We start from the raw sequence: 21,962 nt of genomic DNA, 5'->3' as shown, positions 1-21,962 counted from the left end.
GTGGACAGGGGGTATACTTATGTTTTTAATACACATTAGAAGACCTATACCTGTGTGTGTGTGTGTGTGTGTGTATATATATATATATATATATATATATATATTCACTTGACTTGATAAAGGTCCTATGGGAGGACCGAAACGTTGTCTTTGCTGACATGTGTGAATAAATTACACACTTTTTTTTACTTGAAGGAGTGCTGCGGATTTTCTTTATCTACTGATTTCGTCCTATATCGAAGGACCACCGCGGGCACCCATACAACTACATCTGCATTTGAAGGAGTGCTGCCTGACCTTTTCCATGAAAATATATATATTTATATTATATATTATATTATAATATAATATATATATTCTAAAAATGCTTATTGGGCCTGACAGTGTCCCTTTAAGTTAAACATTTTTTTTTTTTTATTGTTATCTTTTAGATTTAGGAAAAAAAGGAAAAGGGCTCAAAGCAAAACTTTGGGCACCCTGCATGGTTAGTACCAAGTAGTACTCTCTCTTTGACAAGCTTGCAAATGCTTTTTGTAGCCAACTAATTCTTGTTTGAGAGATTTTCATCCATTCTTCCTTGAAAGTCTTCTAGTTCTTTGAGATTCCTGGACTGTCTTTCATGCACTGCTCTTTTGAGGTCTATCTACATATTTTTCAATGATTTTGAGATCAGGGGACTGTGAGGACCCAGGTAAAACCTTCAGCTTGCGCCTTTTGAGGTAGTCTATTATGGTGAATTTTGAGGTCTGTTTAGGATCATTATCCATTTGTAGAAGCCATTCTCTTTAACAGAATTTGCTGGAATTTTATTGAATCAATTTTTACCTCTATCTGTGAAATGTTCCCCCCCTGTGCTATTTGCTGCAACCACCCCATACTTGAAGGCTATGTACAACTTTTATGACATTTTACTCATTTTGGGCTAAAAATCTTTTTTTTTTTCCAATTATCTTTATTAAAAATATTCAACCATTCTGTCACAAGGGGTTGTACTTTCACTTTGTGCAGGTCATTGTATGACCCTTAACTGTAAATTACTAAAATGTTAGACATTTAAGCCACATTCTTATTAGTAAGATAAGAATTGAGTTATAAGGTCAGAGATAAGCAGTTGTTGGCTGAGCTGCCTGACGGAAGAAAGTTAAACTACAGAGCATGCTACTAGATAATCTCAAGGCTGTACAGAGAAAGGGGCTCAACATTTTTAATAAAGACCAAGTGAACAAATGATTGTTAGCTCAAATTGAGTACAATAAAGCAATACAAAAAAATGAATTTCACAGGTGTAAATTGTCCTATTTACTCCAAACATTCCTTTTCTCATTGTGGCTAAAGAGTCCTGTTTTAGGGCTTATTCACACCATATGGTCGCTATCCATGTGAACTCTGTGCTGCGGTGTGGACCCATTGACTTGAGTGTCCACGATCCACAAAAGATAGGCCATGTCCTATCTTTTTCGTGTGAAGACTGACCCGAAAGAATGTGGAAAGGCTTCCCAGTGTTTCTGTGGGCTTCCGATCGTCCATAGGGTTAAAAAAAAAAAAATATATATATATATATATATATATATATATATATATATATATATATATATATATATATATATATATATATATAATTTTTTATTTTTTTTTTGCGAAATCGCCCAGCCCTAGTCTGGGCATTTATAAAGTTTTTTGAAGTTTGCATCACCTGGCCTTCCTAACTCTCAAATCTCCTTGGGTTTCCATAATTTTGAAAGATACTCCTTTTAGGCTACAGCAAATTCAACTTCGGATTTATGATCTAAGGCTCATTCGTTCAAAAACGGTCCTTTTTTAAAATAGTAATCCGTAGTGAGCTTTGGTATAGAGTTACCAGCCAGTACCAAAGCCTACTTCGGATTCCTATTTTAAAATGGTTTTTAAATACGCAGATATAAATACAGTGGTAATTAACCGAAGTCTCATGCGACTTCGGGTAGGACTAAGTTGGGCTCCACAGAGACGGTACATTTTAATCCTGTACAGAAACTGCATTAACGACAACGTTTTTGAACATGTCGACTTCGGATCTATGATCTAAACAACAATGGTCGTGTGCATGAGTCCAAGTTGTCAAAACCAAAATAATACACGAATATTGCTTAAAATGTTGAAAAGTGTCAATTCATCTTCAACTTGCGTAACTGTTCTCAGTAAGTCATTTTGACCCAGGGGTCTCCAAGCTTTTGGAAGCCACTGTATGTGTCAGAGGAACGGCGGCACATTAACACAGGCAGTTATCAAAATGGGAGTTCAGAGGAACATTCATTTCCTATCCTCTGCCTTTATTCCATCTTCATCATGGAGACCAGGCCCTATACTGCTCAAAAAAAAAAAAAAAAAAATTCATTTCCTCCTTAAAATGTTTGCTCCCACTGCTTGGGATTATTAGGCAGATTATGTTCTGCATGGCACGTTAGATAAGGCGTAGTTTACATTTTCCCATTTCAGCCATTTCTAAGGGTTGAACTGTTTGGCAGCCAGATTTATCATCAGCTTTGGATGGCAGCAGTTGGTGAATGGTGTATATTCTGGCACTCTGCGTACCTGGTGCTTATCTAGTGCTATCTAGCACAGTTTCATTGGTGTCCACGTACTGACGTTTGCATCGGTGAAGGATTTGCTGAGCTGTTCTTAGATGAGATTACCATTGGAGCAAATGGTCTCTAACCTGTAGTGGTGAAACTGATGGGCCTGCGGGGAATTTTGGTTTCACCACAGGTTGGAGTCAACTAATTTAAGCAGAAAAGTCGCTTGCTGTTAGGTACTTTGTCTCTACTGCATCACCCATACCCCCCGCAAGTAATCCACTGACATGTCATTCACGTGTCCAAACATATGGGTGATGTCATTAGAAGACCCTTCTAATTTTCAGACCTATAGAGCGAAGATGCTGAACTGGTGCACCATGGCTCAAATCTGGATTATGGGTACCTTCAGCTCAAACCTAGAGGGGAACAATGCTCTTTATCTAACTTGGAGCCTGCAAAGTGCCGGAGGGCGCATCGTGCATGCGCGGCCATCCTCCATTTTATTTCTGTGGAACTACTGAAAATAGATGAGCGGCGTGCTCAGCTATTTTCAGAAGTGCCACTGAGATGAATGGAAAGCGCACCGCGCAAGTGCGGCCACCGCCACATTCACTTCTATGGGTCTTATGGAAAGAGCAGAGTTGGCGCTTGGCTATTTTTGGCAGTCCCGTTGCAGGCTGCATTCTATGTATATCAGACATATCTACCTATCAGATATTGGAAGACAGATCCTAGCAATATGCCCCCAATGTCTAAGATGGGAATACCCCTTTAAGTGAGCTTAGGTGCTGTCACAGTGGAGGAGGGATGTTCCTCCTCTGTGAGTGACTAACCACTTCCACCAGTAGAAAGACCGAGAGGGCCACAGGCAGGAGCGCTACTGTCCCGGACAAGAACCACCTACCACAGTGTCCGCAGTGCATTCTTGTTAGGGATCGACCGATTATCGGTTTTACCGATTTTATCGGCTGATATTTAGTATTTTGACTGTTATCGGTATCCGCATCTATTTTGCCGATATTCCGATAATGTATGGGGAACACAAATCGTGCTGCTGTCAGCGCTCTCCGTGTTCCCTCAGCAGCACAGGGAAGAAGGAAGCAGTGTCTCCTCCCCCCCTGTGCCGCTGCCGCCAATAAGAGGAAGGAGGAGAAGAGGAGGGGCGGGGCTGTGGCCACTGCACCACCAATGAAGATACCTCTCATTAATTCATATACAGGAGGCGGGAGCTGGCTTCAGAATCACATAGCCGGCTCCCGACCTTTATGAGCAATAGCTGCGATCTGCGGTGGTTAACCCCTCAGGTGCCGCAGATCGCAGCTAATGCTCATAGAGGTCAGGAGCCGGCTATGTGATTCTGCAGCCAGCTCCCGCCTCCTGTATATGAAATAATGAGAGATTTCTCTTCATTGGTGGCGCAGTGCGCCCCCCAGTATTAATCATTGGTGGCGCAGTGCGCCCCCATCCCAGTATTAAAAACATTGGTGGCGCAGTGCACCCCCCCCCCCCACCAGTATTAATCATTGGTGGCAGTGGCCACGGGATCCCCTCTCCGCTGCTCCTCCGATCGGAGCCCCAGCAGTGTAATCCTGGGGCTCCGATCGGTTACCATGGCAGCCAGGACGCTATTGAAGCCCTGGCTGCCATGGTAAGCTCCATGCTGCTGTGTGCACAAAGCACAGGGCAGCAGAGACAGTGTGAACTCCTAATCACCCTGATAGAGATCTATCAGGGTGAATAGGACAAGGGTTCTAGTCCCTAAGGGGGCTAATAGTAAAACAAAACCAAAAACACCAACATATTAAGGCTACTTTCACACTTGCGCTTGATCGGATCCGTTCTGAACAGATCCGATCATATTAATGCAGACGGAGGCTCCGTTCAGTACGGATCCGTCTGCATTAATAACTTAGAAAAATTTCTAAGTGCGCAAGATGCCTGAGCGGATCCGTTCAGACTTTCAATGTAAAGTCAATGGGGGACGGATCCGCTTGAAGATTGAGCCATATGGTGTCATCTTCAAGCGGATCCGCACAGCCAGGCGGACAGCTAAACGCTGCAAGCAGCGTGCGGAGGCGAGCGGAGGCTGAACGCCGCCAGACTGATGCAGTCTGAGCGGATCCGCTCCATTCAGACTGCATCAGGGCTGGACGGAGGCGTTCGGGTCCGCTCGTGAGCTCCTTCAAACGGAGCTCACGAGCGGACCGACGAACGCAAGTGTGAAAGTAGCCTAAGTATAAATGAAAAAGAAATATTTACAAAAAAAAAAAAACTACACGTTAACAATAAACATATTCATTTTCAGCAGATTTGTGTAGGAATTTATTTATTTTTTTCAAAAATGAAAATTCCCAGAATATCGGTATAAATTATCGGCTATCGGCCTTAAAGTTGACAAATTATTGGTATCTGCCCTAAAAAATCAATATCGGTCGATCCCTAATTCTTGTGATCTATGGCCATCTGTCTCTGTATGCACTCTGTTGAATGTAGATATTTTAAAGGTAATATATGGTCATTTACAATAAGCATGGAATTACTAATGTGAGTTTGCTGCGCTACTGTAACATGAGGTTACTGCTAATTGCCATGCTCTACTTGTACTTGCCACATGAAACCATGGCACATACAGGTGAAGTAAATCAGTTAGGGCTCTTTCACACCTGCGTTAGTCTTCCGGCATAGAGTTCCGTCGTCGGGGCTCTATGCCGGAAGAATACTGATCAGGATTTTCCTAATGCATTCTGAATGGACAGTTCGTCCTTCAGGATGCATCAGGATGTCTTCCGTTCCGGAACGGAACGTTTTTTGGCCGCAGCAAATAGCGCAGCATGCTGCGCTTTTTTGCTCCGGCCAAAAATCCGGAACACTTGCCGCAAGGCCGGATCCGGAATGAATGCCCATTGAAAGGCATTGATCCGGATCCGGCCTTAAGCTAAACGTCGTTTCGGCGCATTGCCGGATGCGACGTTTAGCTTTTTCTCAATGGTTACCATGGCTGCCGGGACGCTAAAGTCCTGGCAGCCATGGTAAAGTGTAGTGGGGAGCGGGGGAGCAGCATACTTACCATCCGTGCGGCTCCCGGGGCGCTCCAGAGTGACGTCAGGGCGCCCCAAGCGCATGGATCACGTGATCGCATGGACACGTCATCCATGCGCATGGGGCGCTCTGACGTCATTCTGGAGCGCCCCGGGAGCCGCACGGATGGTAAGTATGCTGCTCCCCCGCTCCCCACTACTACTATGGCAACCAGGACTTTAATAGCGTCCTGGGTGCCATAGTAACACTGAAAGCATTTTGAAGACGGATCAGTCTTCAAATGCTTTCAGTACACTTGCGTTTTTCCAGATCCGGCGTGTAATTCCGGCAAGTGGAGTACACGCCGGATCCGGACAACGCAAGTGTGAAAGAGGCCTAAGCGGTATACTGTGTGGTTACCGTTACTCAGCGGAACCTTGTGCAGGCACCTTAAGGCACAGACATTAGCAACCTCATGTCCTTCACATTAGTAACCGTATTGTGCCTCACTTGTGAGCCTTGCATAATTGCCATGTGCCTCACATTATGTACATTGAGGTTACCGTGTGAGGTACATGTGGCCACTTTCTGTGAGGCATGTAACCTGCATACCTCCTGTTGGGAACAGAATGTGCCTCGTTTCAGCCCTCAACAAACCTTCACCTGATGGCACACCCAGTAATTTGGATCTTTTTACAAGAAGTAGTTGACTACCTGCTGCAATAGAAGGTTAGTGTCATTGGCTTCGGAGGGCATAGGGGCAACTCTCCTACACTTGGGCTCTGTCTGGTATTGCAGATCAGCTGCTGATATGACCCTGGAGTTTATTAACATGACCTGCCAACCCCACCCAGAATGTTGCTCGGAGGGGTTGCCTCGTTACACTGTGTTCTGGTGCCACACTGGAGTCACTTCTGTTAGACTGCTCCACCATGACTGAGGATAGTATCATTACTTTCTGATGAGCAGAGTTCCTGCTCTACAGTAGTTTAGTACTGGAGCGACCATACCAGAGATACGTTGGTAGGCTGAGCAGTCTGACCACACATCTCATAAGTGTGACGTGAAGGGAGCGCGGCCCTGCTCCCTTCACCCCTGGCAAGCTGTAGAAATGAAGGCTACCTGTGACTAGGTCGGGTTGGCGGACGCCATGTTATGTTACCGGAGAGCCTCTTTAAAGTGGACAACCTATTTTAAACTTGTACATTAGACAAAAGCTGATTGCTGTCATTGAGATCTGCTGTAATCTGTCTACGCTATTCTGACAGGCAGGAATGTCACTAGGTAGAAGGACATCTCCACCTCCTTTGACCCCTGTACACGGCTAGTAGTTCTTAGCAAGCACTTTCAGCATGTGTGCTATAAAGTAATGATTCAATGTTGCAGAGCTGAACAATGCCATTCAGCTAGTTTGAGGACCTACAGAGCGGATGTGATTTATGCCACATCCAGTCCTGCCGCGTAAGGCCTCAAGGACATGGCCATATGGATTTTGCAGTCCACAAACCGAGGATACAGGGCATGTGCATCCTGCACTTTCCTTGGTCCCGGTTATAGAAATGCCTATTGTCCACAAAACGGGCAAGAATAGGACCTGTTCTATAATTTGCTGCCCTATATAAATGAATGGGTCTGTGTCCGAACCGCAAAAAAATGCAGATTGGACGCGGGCCAAAAATACTGTTGTGTGAATGAGGCCTAATACATTGGAGACTCACTGCAAGCGGCAGTAGACATTCTTCTAGTAGAGTACAAACACTGTAATGGGGCAGGCAATGTGGCCACGAGGACAAATTGAGCACAAACTTAATTTGAGTAATGTCTACAACAGAGGTAGACAACCTCCGGCACGCTAGCTGTTCTGAAACTACAACTCCCAGCATACATACTTGATCTGATTTTCTAAGAATTCACATAGAAATGAATGGAGCATGCTGGGAATTGTAGTTTCATAACAGCTGGATTGCCGTAGGTTGCTGATCCCTGGTCTACAACAATATATTACAAGGTTGGTGTCTTTATTAGGATCTGTTCACATCTAGTTTGTGCTTGATGGGCATGTTGCTTTGTTTTAGTTTTTTGTTCAGCCATACTATGTAACATCTGTCAGGAGCCTTTCACATTTGTCTGAAAAGCAATAGACACTTCGGCAGAAAGACCCTATTTATAAGCCAGTGGGGTCAGTTGAGTGCCATTGGTATCTATAATATGATGGATCTGGCACTTTCGTGGTTTCCATTGTGTTCTTCACTACTGTGTGATTCTGTCTCCCTGCACCCCTTTCAGAAAGATATGAAACATTGTAAAGATACAGAGCAAATCTCCTTTAAGGGTAACTAAAGCCAGAATCCAAATACAGAAAAACACTAATAAAACTAGAAATGATCCTAGATACAGTCACTTCACTCAAAACTTCGGTTTAATGCTGTACAGAGATCAAAAACGGCCCTTGCCCTGCGTGATGCCGATGCTCCATTCAGAGGGGCTGCCTGGGTGAAGGGGATATGTCCGGGTTCAGCTGTGAACCTGGACAACCAACCCCTTTAATGTGGTCTGGGGGGGTTTCAAGAATTTTGATGGCAATAATGAAGGCTGAAAGCTAGTAGTGCACCTTGACGCTAGTGTGAAAAGAACCTTAGTTTGAGGCTTCTCATTCCCTAGATGAGTGTGATTGCAGCAGTAGTAATGGGCACTGTTGCAGTTTTCTACGCAGGTCAGATATATTTTAGTTTATGCAAACTTTGCCTCAATTGTTGCCGTTTTTGATGGACAAATATTTCCTTAAATGTGGTCTATGATAATGCCGCAATAGTGCGACAAAAGGATGTCTCCTTGCTACAAACATGTAATTCACACACATTTTACCTAGGATTGTTGCAAGGTGTGAACAAGGCCAAATACAAAGCTTGTCACATTATCAGTTTTGGTCTAAAGGTAGATTTTCACGTGCAGATTGTCGGGAACAAACACTCCTGCCAATCTGCCCGTCAAAAGGTGCCTCTGATAAATGAGCGAAACGCTCGATCATCGGGTGATTGCGTTTTTTGAGCAGGCACCTAAATTTTTATTTCTGGGCAGCAGATTGTGCTGTCTAAATGGCGGTCTGCCGCCCAAAAACAATGCAGCAATATAGTGACAAACTATTGTAATAGCGATCCCTCTTCGACATACTGTGGAGGTGATCACTGCATGTAAAGGCAGTTCTTCACCTCCACTTAGCAAGCAGCCGACTGTCAGGAAAGGAACACTGCTGCTCGGCACATGCAAATGCGCCTTTACTGCCCTGTATTATTATTATACATTAGACGTGTGTGGTTATTTGAATCATCTGTGTAATTTTCCCTTTTATTCTTTTCTTTTCAAGGTTTGGACCTCATGGAATCCCTGTAACAGTTCACCCAAAACGAGAGTATAAGAATAAGCCTGAGGAACCCATCCAGCCTCAAAGCACATCATTCCAAGAAGAAGAATCACTGAAAAATAAGAATGGAACTGGTCCCATGGATATAACCCCCATCCAGTCCACCGAGCCCTGTGGAGTTAATAAAACCCTGTGGATGTCAAAGCCACCTCCTCTCTTTCATGAAGGAGCTCCATACCCTCCTCCTTTGTTTATCAGGGACACCTATAACCAGTCAATACCTCAACCCCCTCCACGTAAAATTAAAAGACTGAAAAAGAAAATATACAGGGAAGAACCCACTTCGATAATGAACGCTATCAAACTGCGGCCTAGGCAGGTATTGTGTGATAAGTGTAAAAATGTTGTCGCCGATAAGAGGGAGGTCAGGAAGACTGGGAATGACTCTTTTAAGCTAGAAGAAGGAAAAAGGAGGAGGCATGAAAGTGTAACTACTGTGAATAAGAAACTCAAAACTGATCATAAAGTAAATGGAAAAAGCCAGAGTGAGAGTCAGAAAAAAAATCCAGTGTCTAAGGTTTCCAACCATGGGCATGGGCGAGGTAAAGTGGTAAAAGTGGCTTCTCAAACAAATGCCTCGAAAGCTCAACTGCACCCTAAGAAGGTGCTGCAGAGTAAGAATATGGATCATGCAAAGGCACGGGAAGTATTAAAAATGGCCAAAGAAAAGGCACAAAAAAAACAAAAGAATTCATCTTCCTCGAAAAATGCTCATAGTAAAGTCCACTTTACGAGACGCCTTCAGAACACGACCTCAGGGACCCTTCCACCAAGATTACGCATTAAACCTCAAAGGTACCGCAATGAGGAGAACAACGCTTCGCTCAAGATTGGACTTGAGAGCTTGCGCAGCAGTAAGATTGGTATCAAGCCCCAGACTCGCTACACTGCCACCCGTTCAGCAGGTGAGGCACCCTCAGAAATAAAGACCCCTTCCAATGGCCCTGAAGAGGTCAGCACTACTGTTGAGAACGCGAGTGTCTGTGTACCACCTGGCGAGCAGGATGAGCAGCAAGCCCTGAGCAAGCAAGGCAGCAAAAGCAATATCACAGTTTACATGACCTTAAATCAAAAGAAAGCAGACTCTTCCAGTGCATCAGTGTGTAGTAGTGATAGTACAGATGATATCAAATCCACCCATTCTGAGTGTAGTTCTACTGAAAACTTTGATTTCCCCCCAGGCACCATGCATGCACCTTCTTCATCATCTTCCTCCTCTTCAAAAGAAGAGAAAAAGTTGAGCAATTCCTTGAAAATAAAGATGTTTTCCAAAAATGTCTCTAAATGCATGACCCCCGATGGCAGGACCATATGTGTTGGGGACATTGTTTGGGCCAAGATATATGGCTTTCCATGGTGGCCTGCCCGTATACTTAATATAACTGTCAGCAGAAAAGATAACGGCCTACTTGTCCGACAGGAGGCCAGCATATCATGGTTTGGGTCCCCAACAACTTCCTTCCTTGCTTTGTCACAGTTGTCCCCTTTTTTAGAAAACTTCCAGTCCCGATTTAACAAGAAGAGAAAGGGTCTTTATCGCAAAGCCATCACAGAGGCAGCTAAGGCTGCCAAACAGCTCACCCCAGAAGTGCGAGCCCTCCTGACTCAATTTGAAACGTGATTCCACCCACATGTAAGGTAGGCAAGTTTAGAGGTCATAAGTTTTTTTTTTTTTTTTTTTTTAACACTAGCTTAGTCACAACCATAAAGTATTATAGAAAGTTTTTTTGTTTGTTTCATTTTGTTCCCCCCCCTTCCCCCAGGTTGGAAAGTGGCTCTGTCCATTTTCTTAACTGGGCTTTCTGGGACTTTTACCTGATGGACATGATGTATGGCACTGTGGCTGGTAAAACAATGAAGGGAAGGGTAGTCGGACCCCCACAGATCATACCGTGATAGGCCATCAAATATAAGTCCCAGACAACCCCTTCAAGATGACAGAAGTACATTTCACTTCTGATACTTAATGTTTAGTAATTCTCTTAAGACAGAAACGGGCCCTGGACATTGGCCGCCGCTTAGCCTCTGCTGTTTTACAGGCTTGCCTGATTTCTATACATGTAAGAAGTGTCAATTTTCAGCGCCCCAATGATGGTGGATCAGGATGTGAGGAGAGGAATGTACATAGATTCATTCTAAAGTGTAAAAGGTGGATTTTTGTTTTTGTTTTGCCTTTTATTTTTTTCCTGGACTGAAGTCTAGATAAAAAAAATAAAAAAATTTGACAAGTGTGGCCATCTTGAAATGTTTAAATATTATAAATATATATACATACAAATTCTTAAGAAAATACTTATCTCCTGGCTTTCTTTAGGACATCTTCTGGTTACGACATGTTGTGCTTTGTCAGTGTCACTGTTACATTATTTTGGATGTACTTTATCAAATGAATATATTTTTTTTTTTCTTCCCCCCCCCCCCATTAAAGGCTAAGGTATCTGTTTGCAGGTCAGAAAGTATGAAACAAATGTAATTGTGTATTGCTCTGAAATGTACAAAAACTGTAAATAAAATCAACTAAATCTGAACTTGTTGTGTGTTACTGGAAACAATGGCTAGCCAATGGAAAGCGGTCAGCCGCGTTGGGATTTTGATGCAGTTCTCCGGCTTCAGTGTGTACACCGCAGATGACCCTTCCACAACTGTAAAAACATATAATTGTGAACTCTTGTGACCAGGCATGCTCAACCTGTGGCCCTCCAGCTATTACAAAACTACAACTCCCAGCATGCCCGAACAGCCTACAGCAAGGAATTGTGGGAGTTGTAGTTTTAAAACAGCTGGAGGGCCTCAGGTTAAGGATGCCTGCTTTAGACAATCCCCTTTTTATTAGAACGAGCCACTGATACAAAGTTGATCACAGGACCTACTGCTGCTTAGGCCCGCATTGATCTATGAGGGAACTGAGCAGCAAGTGTTCAATTTCCCAGCAGTGCCTCCACAGGGCAAATGAAGCATTACACAGTTCTCATTGAAAACGGTAGGTGGTCTATGTTAGGCATGGACGTGCCTTATCCTCCAGCTGATAGATAAGCAGGATGACCCTCTACTAGTAAGGACAAGGGGTTAGGCCCTACTTTTAGAAGTGGGTGAGGCATCTTACCAGAAAACCACACTGCATGATCTGCATGGACTACATATGATGCATGGCGTTGCCCTGAATGAATAAGGATATTATCTAAGCTGTCCATCTGTATTTTTGAGGCTTGAATTTTTGGATATTCAGAAGGATCTCTGGTCTTGTATCCCTTTTTAATTGGATTCAACACACTTCGATAGGATTATCCAGTATTTGCTTAATTATCCTTCTGTTTTAGAGTTTATTACTTTAGTTATAAATTATATATACATAAGTTAAAAGCAATGCAAATGCTAACAGATTTTTTATTTTTCCTAAATCTTTCATCCCATTTTGTATTTTTTACATTTTTGCTTTTCTAGCTAAGCAACCGACAAGAAGTAGTGGTTCATTTTATGGGCGGCCTTTAAACTGGACTTTAGGGGCACAAGGGGTTTGTGGTTTGCACTGAAACAAACATTAACTATAATCATCTTATATTTGACTTTGTATTTAAATAGTGGAACGTCCAGACTATTACATACTAATCGCTAACCTTCAGCATGCAGTCAGTGCTCCTTTGTTTTCATGAGTTCTTTCCTGCAAACAGAAACTGACGTTTAGGGTTTCATAATTTTACGCTACTTTCACACTAGCGGCACGGACCTCCGGCAGGCTGTTCTTTCAGGTGAACAGCCTGTCGGTTCCATCCTGCCGCTAGTGACAGTGTGCCCCCGGACTGCCGCTCTGTCCTTATTGACTATAATGGGGGTGGTGCAGAGGCACGGCGAAAGGCTGGTGGAATAAATGTCGGACATGTCGTTTTATTCCGGCAGCCTCTCGCCATGCCTCTGCCGGAACTCCACCCCGCCCCCATTATAGTCAATGGGGACGGAGCGGCAGTTCGGGGGCACACGGTCACTAGTGGCAGCACGCATCCAACAGGCTGTTCACCTGCTGGAACAGCCTGCTGGAGGTCTGTGCAGCTAGTGTGAAAGTAGCCTTATTTTTAAAATATTTTAGGAAATGGTCATCTGCATTTATTTATTTTTCCTCAACAGTATTCATTTAGGGATGCGTCATTATATATTTATATATTATCCATTTTCGTTTACAACTTGCCCATGTTTCTCGCACACAAGTAAAGTACAGTATGTCCCACCATAATAACTTATCACCTATCCGCGGGCTTGATTGGTTTTGGGGCCCTCCGCAATAGCGAGAACAGAGAAATGGTCACGCATACATGCTGCCACCCCCAAAGGGATGCAGCGGTCCATTACTGGCGGTTCTATAACTTTGAATGGAGCGGCAGTGTGCATGCACAACTGTTTTCGTGATTGGCGAGTGTCCGACCACTTTGGCCATGCGATGAAGTTCTTATTGTGGGACAGTACCTTTTAAAGGCGTCAAGGATAGGCCATTTATTAAAGAGTGGTGGTTTATATTGCTTCTGGAGGATGCCCCTAATTTATGACCAGATCTCGTCATAAAGTAGGTGGATCCGCTGGCAGTCCATGCGCCTAGATTGAATTAATCTACGCCAACCCCTAGCGGGACTAGATTTAAATTGTCATTTATGCCAGAAAAATTGCATAAATTATTGAAAATTTGCTGGGGATGATGGCTCTGCTAGGCCTCTGCCACTCCCCATTGGCGAGTATGGTTGGGCGTAAAAATGTTGCATGCACCATGGGCATTCAAAAGTCAAAGACTGGGTGTTTGTGACTTTTTTTTTACACCAGTTTTAACCTCTCCGGGGCATTTTGAAGTGGTTGCGCTTGGTACTGCTGATCAGTTTTAGTAATGTGAATGGAACTGAGCAGCAGAACCATTAGAAAGGGGATCAGCAACCACCAGCACTTAAGCTGTTCTGAAACTATGATCCCTGCACTAGAAAATTAAGGAAGCTGTGCCTGGTAAACAGTGACGGGACTGCATCCCTTGCTAGAGTGCTGTGGACTGTCAGTGCCGGCCTATGAGGTGTTTGCAGGGGTGTTGGGTGTCAGACCCCTGCTGACCTGATATTGATGATCTATCCTGAGGATATGCCATCAAGATCCTGGACAACCTCTTTAGTTTGCTGTTTTCATTTGTACTTCACCCTTAATAGTGCATACGTCTGCAGTATTTAAAGGGTGTTATCCTAGTTTGAATAATCCCCTCTAGGGTGCTGGTTTCCTCCATTATTGCTCCTCTGCAGCGGCTGCATCTTTCCTGCCGGCAGAAATCGGCATCTTTTAACGGTGTGGGGGAGGATGCAGCCAATAGCAGGCTGTGACGGTGACTTGCCTTCTTGTGTCACATGCAGCAGGGGAGATGCAGCCACTGCCAGTTCTGGGTGGAACTGGTGTCGGGCACCAGGCACGTATGTGCAGGGTCATAGGGCTGGGTATCCTAGAGGGGGTTAATCAAACTTACATAATCCCTTTATGAATTTTGGAAGATCTGCTGTGAATTTTTAAATCCACAGCAGACCTGTCTCGTGTGGACGTAACCTATGGGAGTAATTTATTAAGGTCTTAATACCTCTTTAGCTGACAATGGATGCGCCGAATTTATGTAGAGGTGCCAGCCTTTACATAACTTTGATGTATTTACTGCCTGTCTAAGGGTCCATTCACACGTCCGCATCCCAATTTTGCGGAACAGGTGCGGATCCATTTATTTTCAATCACTTCCAGATCCACACTTCCATTCCGCCAAAAAATAGAACATGTCCTATTCTTGTCTATGCCTAAAACAGGCATAGAAAATTATAAATGAGACAGGCCTGCTGCCCCCCCCCCCTTTTTTTTTTTTTTTTCTTCTTCCCTCCAAGAACCTTTTACAGATATACACCAAAAAGTAGCGTATATCTGTCTGTAAATAACCATGGTTTTATGAAAATCTATGGGGTAGATTTATCAAAACTGGTGTAAAGGAAACCTGGCTTAGTTGCCCATAGCAACCAATCAGATTCCACCTTTCATTTCCCAAAGAAGCTCTGAAAAATGAAAGGTGGAATCTGATTGGTTGCTATTGGCAACTAAACCAGTTTTGATAAATCTGCTCCTGTGTCTATAGCGGAAACAGTATGACTTCACAATATTCTGTTCCAGTTTTACCTAGTAAAGTGATTATTAGAGGCAAGTGTAGTTTTTGTATGGCCCCCTTAACGGAACACTGCAAGACTAACACGCATGCTCAGTCCAGGGCCTGAGGGGGCGGAGCATGACACTGCTTAAAAGAACACAGGAGATAATGCAATGCCTCGCTCAGTACTAATTATTACTGGGTATAAGTGAGCTTCTTAAAATATAAGTGTCCTTTACTAGTGAGGACAGATGTCGCATAGCTCAGGCTAATGGCACACTCGCGCTGTTAGATCTGGCAAGCTCTCTGCATACTACGTTGGTTGCCGGGCCCCATTAACTATCATGGAGATCCAGCCGCAACCTGACAAATATGCAGAGAATCGGCCGGGCTAAAACCGCTTTGGTTTTAGTCCGCCCATTTCTCGGCATGTTTGCCGGGTTGTAGCTGGATTTTCGCCAGTCTTCATTATAGGTAATGGGGTATCGGGCTGCTTCCTGCTGAAAGATGTTTAGCGCTAGTGTGAAACTACCCCCTGCTTCTCCCCAACCACAGATCAGTGCACCCCACTATCCCAACTTAGGCCTCATTCAGCCGGCCATAATGTTGGTACCGTATCACAACTGCAAATCTTTGCCTGACCACTCCAACTAACAGCGTTCTAGGGGTCTATGATCCTGTAAGTTCGGATCATTAGGCTTGTGGTCGGGCTGTAATTCAGACCGTAAAATGCTCCTGTGTTACGACCATCTGAATAAGGCCTAGTCACCCAGTGTGAAGGAGGGCAAATACTTGTCACGGCTGCTCTGTATGTATTCCGTCCTGCGCTCCAAGCTAATTGCCACCACTCATTTACACGATCTACTACATAAAAGTTAGGTTTTATAATAACTTGTACTTGCCCCTTATTCATAGAGATGAGTGAATTTCATATTTTGAAATTCGTTTGGTGGGAAAAGCAGAATTGCGTTATGGATTCCGTTACCACAGACCATAATGCAATTCTATGACGGAATGCCTTTAGAGGTTATTCATTCCATCATAATAGAAGTCTGTAGCCTGCATAACGGATCTGTTCCGTTATTCAGGGGAGTCCTCTTCTGCATAATGGATCCGTTTTGCAGCCCATAGACTTCTGTTAGGACGCCTCTAAAGGCATTCCGTCATAGAATTGCGTTATGGTCCGTGGTAACAGAATCCATAACGCAATTCTGCTTTTACCACCAAACGAAGCTCATAACCTGAAATTCGCTCATCCCCAGTGATGTCGGTAGATGCCTCCTGCCTACAATAAAGCGCAATAACGATACTAACGCTCTCTCATTTTTCTCTTTGTAGCCAATACTACACCCTAGGAGCTGCCGCTTGCGGATTCCCATGATGGTGCCGCCCGCTGGAGTTTTTTTTTTTTCTAATCCTATGGTACATGGAAGTAAAAGGACTTGTCTTGTGTATGTTTGAGAACACGCGAGGTGTAAAATCCTGAGTTGTGAAAATAATGTATAACTTATACAGATTGTTATATCTATTTGTAAATTTTATTTAAAAAGAAGAAAAAAAAGTCGAGTGAGGTTCAAAGGCGGAGATTTTCATCTTTTCTTTGAAACTTTTTATTGAAGGAATTTCTCTCTATTATGTTTTCTTAAAGTGACTGCAGTTTCTATTTAATTTGTGTCGTAATGTGTGTATATATATTTTTTTTTTTTTTTTGTGTGTGAGCTCTTCTACCAGTGTTAACTGCAGGTCAAAGCAGCTAGACCAGCGGCACAGATCTGCGGAGTGGGGACCAAGGCATTTATGGACATCCTCCAATCTTACGTGAAGGGATTCTAACTTCAAACTCATTCCAGACTCTCCAACTGTGTGTTTTTTTTTTTTTTAATACAGTAACTGCCTCTGATGGTTGCACAAAGTCACTGGATGGTATAGGGGTTATAACAGACACTCCAAAAAGCTAAAGCAATACTCCAATTTTGTAATTAAAATCTTAGTATAGCCGCTGAGTTACTCAATGAAATGTATATGGCCATTGCTTGCTTTATTTTCTAATTTCTCTGTCCACCTCACTATGGTAGATGCTCAGTTCCATCCTTCCACTGTCATGAGCTGTCAGCTTGATATAAATCTAGCAGAGCAATGAATGGGGAGATCTCTGGACCCATGTGAGCTACAGGGCGGGTTTAGCTTTGTTAGAAAGAGATTGTCATGTGCTATGGGATGTCCGATTTTCATTTTTTTTTTTTTTTACATCAATCATAGATAACTCCCTATATCTGAATGCAGAAATAGTAGGCCTATGCTCAAGCCTGAATTGGTTATGGCAACTGTGCAGCACTGGCACATGACCCACCTGGGTATACAGTTGCTATAGTCTCTTCTCAAGGCCATTGCAGGCTTCGTTTGTGGCCTAATAGGGGATCCACAGCAATCAGTAAGGTAAATGTCTTAGGATGGAATGTGGGTATGGCCAAATGCTGAAAGTTTTGTCAGAGTTGCACTTTAATGTTTTTTGTGCAGTGGCTTAATATTGGTGGCCTATCCTCAGGATAGATCATCAATATCAGTTTGACTCCCATCACCCCCCGCCAATCACCTGCTTGGAGCGACGCTCAAGAGCTACTTCTTCTTTTTTTTTTTTTTTTTATGTTCTGCATATCCTGTCCTTTGTAGAGATGGTGCAGTGTAATCAAAACCCATTCAACTGACTAGGGATAGATCATCGATATTCAGCCACTGTACAATCCCTTTAATAAAATAACCCCTTTGGTATGGTCAGAAATCACTAAAAATGTACTTATCTTTTCAATCCTGCGCCAACATGAGGTCATACCTGTGACTGCACAGCCAATCCATGGCTACAGTAGTCCTGTAACGGTGAGAATTTCTGGCAAAAACTGCTGGAATTAAGTATAAAACCTTCCCAGATAATGTGAGAGGAACTCTGCAACTAGAACCCAGTCTTTGACACCCCCTATAGCAGGGATCAGCAACCTCCGGCACGATGTTCTGAAACTACAACTCCCAGAGTGCGCCATTGACTTCTGTGGGACTTAGAAGAACAGCCAAGCATGTTTGCATGCTGGGAGTTGTAGTGTCACAGCAGCTGGCGTGCCGAAGGTTGCTGATCCCTGCCCTATAGTGTGCGGGTGTATGCAGTGTATAGGTGATGAGTCTCTGCTACGTATATAGGAGCTATATAGAGGAGTGTATGCCCCTCCCTTGGTCCATGTCCTCTACATCACACCTTGTACCCAGAAAGAAGGGTGGATTATGTTACCACAGTGCCCTTCACTTTTATGAGAGCATGGCATGTTACTGGTTAGGTTCCCACTTAATTTTTGCTTACATCGTTGTGTCTTTTGAAAATTGCGGGGCTGCATAGCTATACACTATCCTTTGTTACCATGCACTGCTTCCTCATGGGACCCTATAGATCAGGGGTGCACAACCTGCGGCCCGGGGGCCACATGTGGCCCTTGATACCATTCTGTGCGGCCCCCAACCATCTGGTAACAGACATGTATGCCTATGTCTTGTGGCTGCTCACATGTATTTTTCATGTATTTCTCCCATTAGATGGGAGTCCTGGAAGTGTAACTAGACATTAATGGTATATAATTTGTGTTCAATGTGCCATAAGTACAATATTTTGGTTGTTAATACACCTTTAAATTTTAATTTCGGCCCTCGTCATTGGTTCAGTCTGGCAATGTGGCCCCCAACCAGGAAACGTTGTGCACCCCTGCTATAGATTTTATGCCTTTGCAGGTGCTTCCAGCCCTCATGTAGCATGCAAACTAAAGTTCATATTGTGGCAGATGAGTGATTTCTGTAAAGTGACTTTTTTTTTTTTTTTTTTTTACTACAGGTCCTTGTTTGGTCCAGTATTCTGTGCCAATTAATTTCCTACTTTATTTTTTTTATAGAGACCGGGGTTCCAAATTCTCTGCGTCGGCAGAATAGCACATTTCTGGCTGCCCACTGCTACTTCCAGGGGGCTTAGGCATGTACTGCAATGTATAACAGGATTCCACAAGCTCCCTCTACTGGTGGCTGCTGGGAGCCAGCATTTTAAACTTAAAGGGGTTCTGCAGTTTCCTTAAACTGATGATGTATCCTAATCCGCATCTGATCGGGGGGGGTCCGACACCCGGGACCCCTGCCGATCAGCTATTTGAGAAGGCAGCAGCGCCGCGGCCTTCTTGCTGTTTACTGCAGGCCCAGTGACGTCACGACTAGTATCTGTGTCCTGGGCGGGGCTAAGCTCTGTTCCCTTGAATGGAGTTTAGCTCCGCCCAGGCCAGTTCATACTAGTCATGAAATGAGGGAAATTGTGGAGTCCGCACACCTATATGTAATGGGTGCTCGCGGAGGACTTCAGTCACGTAATAAGTAGATAATCCACGGCACACCAATGTCTTTTGATTGCAAATTTATTTTGAACACAAAAATTCAAATATGTCAATATATGACTGATCGCGCCATTATTAGAACATGCACATCATATAATTTTAGGCCATAGTGTATCCCAACGTTTCAGTCCTGTCAAAACCTTTCTCAAGGGATCTGAGGCCAAGCTCCAACAGAACAGAACTGGAAAGTTCATAATAGTCGTGACGTCACTGGGCCAGTGGTAAACAGTGAGAAGGCCGTGGCGCTGCTGGAGCGCCGCTGCCTTCTTAAACAGCTGATCGGCAGGGGTCCCGGGTGTCGGACCCCTGCCGATCAGATCCTGATGATCTATAGAGTTTGGAAGCTATGACCACACAAAATAGTGCTCAAGGATAGACTTTCACTTTATAACATCATAAATAAACTTCAGAATATGGCAATTATAAAAAAAATAAAAAAATCGTGGTCAGTGCCCGGGGGAAGGGTTTTATCGTGTGCTGGTTATTTTCAAAGTACAGTCCGCGAAGAGCATAGGTAAAGCAAATGGTATATTCAATTTGTCCTCATAAACCCCTTAAAATGCCTAAAGGGCGTAAGATAAAACTGGTACTAAAAAAATCCAGGAGTGAAATGAGGTGCAACCTAGTGTTCTACTGGTGTAATTTCCCCATCCCTCCATGAATGCTGCCAACTAGCTAGAAGACCCGTACGGTTTCCTTAGACTTTTTAGATTAATGCTCCCAAGAGGCGTTTTGCTAATTATGAATGGCTGAGAGGATTTGAGAAATGGTGTGCAATAAAGGATGGCACATGCTTTTGGTTTTCAATTAACACTCTGAAGGCCGCTGTAGGTAGTAGCTAAATTTTTACTGTGTTTTAATGTTTTTGGAACATATCTTAATAATACCTCTTTTGTAATGGCAGCTCAGTGTTGTCGCTTCTGTGTACCATATATCATGTGACCACCACAGCCAATCACTGGCCTCAGTGGTCTTATCTGTATGTGCCAGTCATTCAGTGCAAAAGTCGCATGGTTAGATGGCAAGTGATCAGCAGTACGGAAGTATAAAATGACCAGGGGACAGGGGATCATTGCATCGGCAGGAGTTAAAGGCATTGTATACCTTTGGGGGCAATTTTTTTTAATTATTGCTTTGTAGTCATTTTGAGCTAAAAATCATTTTTTCTATTTATCTTTATTTAAAACATGGAGTCTTTTTTTCTGTACAGAGCTGAGATGCTCTAGTAGCAGCATGTGGATTTTCTCTCTTTTCTGTCAGTTGGGGAGCTGACGAGCACCTTATCTCTCCTCTCTGACATTATAAACACTCATTTAAGTCACATTCTTATCAGTAAGATAAAAACTGAGCTATAAAGAGTGTTTATGACCTGTTAGTAGTTTAGAGAGGTGTATTAGATCAGTGTTTCTCAACCAGTGTGCCTCCAGCTGTTACAAAACTACAACTCCCAGCATGCCCGCACAGCCAAAGGCTGTCTGGGCATGCTGGGAGTTGTAGTTTTGCAACAGCTGGAGGCACGCTGGTTGGGAAACACTGTATTAGATGACCGGCACAAAGTGAAAGTACCAGTGACACAGTTTGTGACAGAACAGCACAATATTTTTAATAAAGACCAATTGAAAATATGATTTTTTGCCAAAAACAAAAATTGCCTTCAAAGGTGAAGCCTTTAAAGGGGTATTCCCATCTCAGACAATGGGGGCATATCACTAGGATATGCCCCCACTGTCTGATAGGTGCAGGTCCCACCATATCCTAGCGATATACCCCCATTGTCTTAGATGGGAATACCCCTTTAAGGATTTAACTAGTATTGTTATTTTTTAAGTATTCTCTGCCTTTTAAGAAAGAAAACACTCTGGATAACTCCTCCTTTAAGACTGTGTTCACATTTGCATGGAAGGCTGGAACACAATATAGTCAATGTGGTCTATCATGTGACCGATCCAGCATTTTCATTGTAGTGCTTACATGACACAGAACACTGGAAGTGACCGCAGGTGTGAACATGGCCTAAAATGTGTTAAAAGACTAAAAATGAAATATTTCTGAGTAAGGCCTCTTTCACACTTGCGTTGTCCGGATCCGGCGTGTACTCCACTTGCCGGAATTACACGCCAGATCCGGAAAAACGCAAGTGTACTGAAAGCATTTGAAGACGGATCCGTCTTCAAAATGCTTTCAGTGTTACTATGGCACCCAGGACACTATTAAAGTCCTCGTTGCCATAGTAGGAGCGGGGGAGCGGTATACTTACAGTCCGCACGGCTCCCGGGGCGCTTCAGAATGACGTCAGAGCGCCCCATGCGCATGGATGACGTGCCATGCGATCACATGATCCATGCGCTTGGGGCGCCCTGACGTCACTCTGGAGCGCCCCGGGAGCCGCACGGATGGTAAGTATACTGCTCCCCCGCTCCCCA

At 43.8% G+C, this 21,962-nt stretch overlaps 1 protein-coding gene across 2 annotated transcripts in view; it reads left to right on the top strand.

Annotated features, from left to right (window-relative positions):
• Positions 1 to 17,288, top strand: part of PWWP2A (PWWP domain containing 2A) — a 43,144-nt gene extending 25,856 nt beyond the window's left edge. Inside the window, exons 2-3 of one of the 2 annotated variants that reach the window (XM_044281264.1) lie at positions 8,938 to 10,632; positions 16,466 to 17,288. In XM_044281264.1, coding sequence (XP_044137199.1) covers positions 8,938 to 10,615 — 1,678 coding nt within the window. In that variant the 3' untranslated portion in view covers positions 10,616 to 10,632; positions 16,466 to 17,288. Of the gene's footprint in view, positions 1 to 8,937; positions 11,503 to 16,465 lie in introns of those variants that run through there. The other variant, XM_044281263.1, reaches the window with a different exon arrangement.
• The last annotated feature ends 4,674 nt before the right edge of the window (positions 17,289 to 21,962 follow it).

The sequence above is a fragment of the Bufo gargarizans genome, chromosome 2 (assembly GCF_014858855.1).
Source record: "Bufo gargarizans isolate SCDJY-AF-19 chromosome 2, ASM1485885v1, whole genome shotgun sequence".
Classification (NCBI taxonomy): Eukaryota; Metazoa; Chordata; class Amphibia; order Anura; family Bufonidae; genus Bufo; species Bufo gargarizans.
Note: the sequence above shows the minus strand (reverse complement) of the source record. Positions and strands in the feature narration are given on the sequence as shown.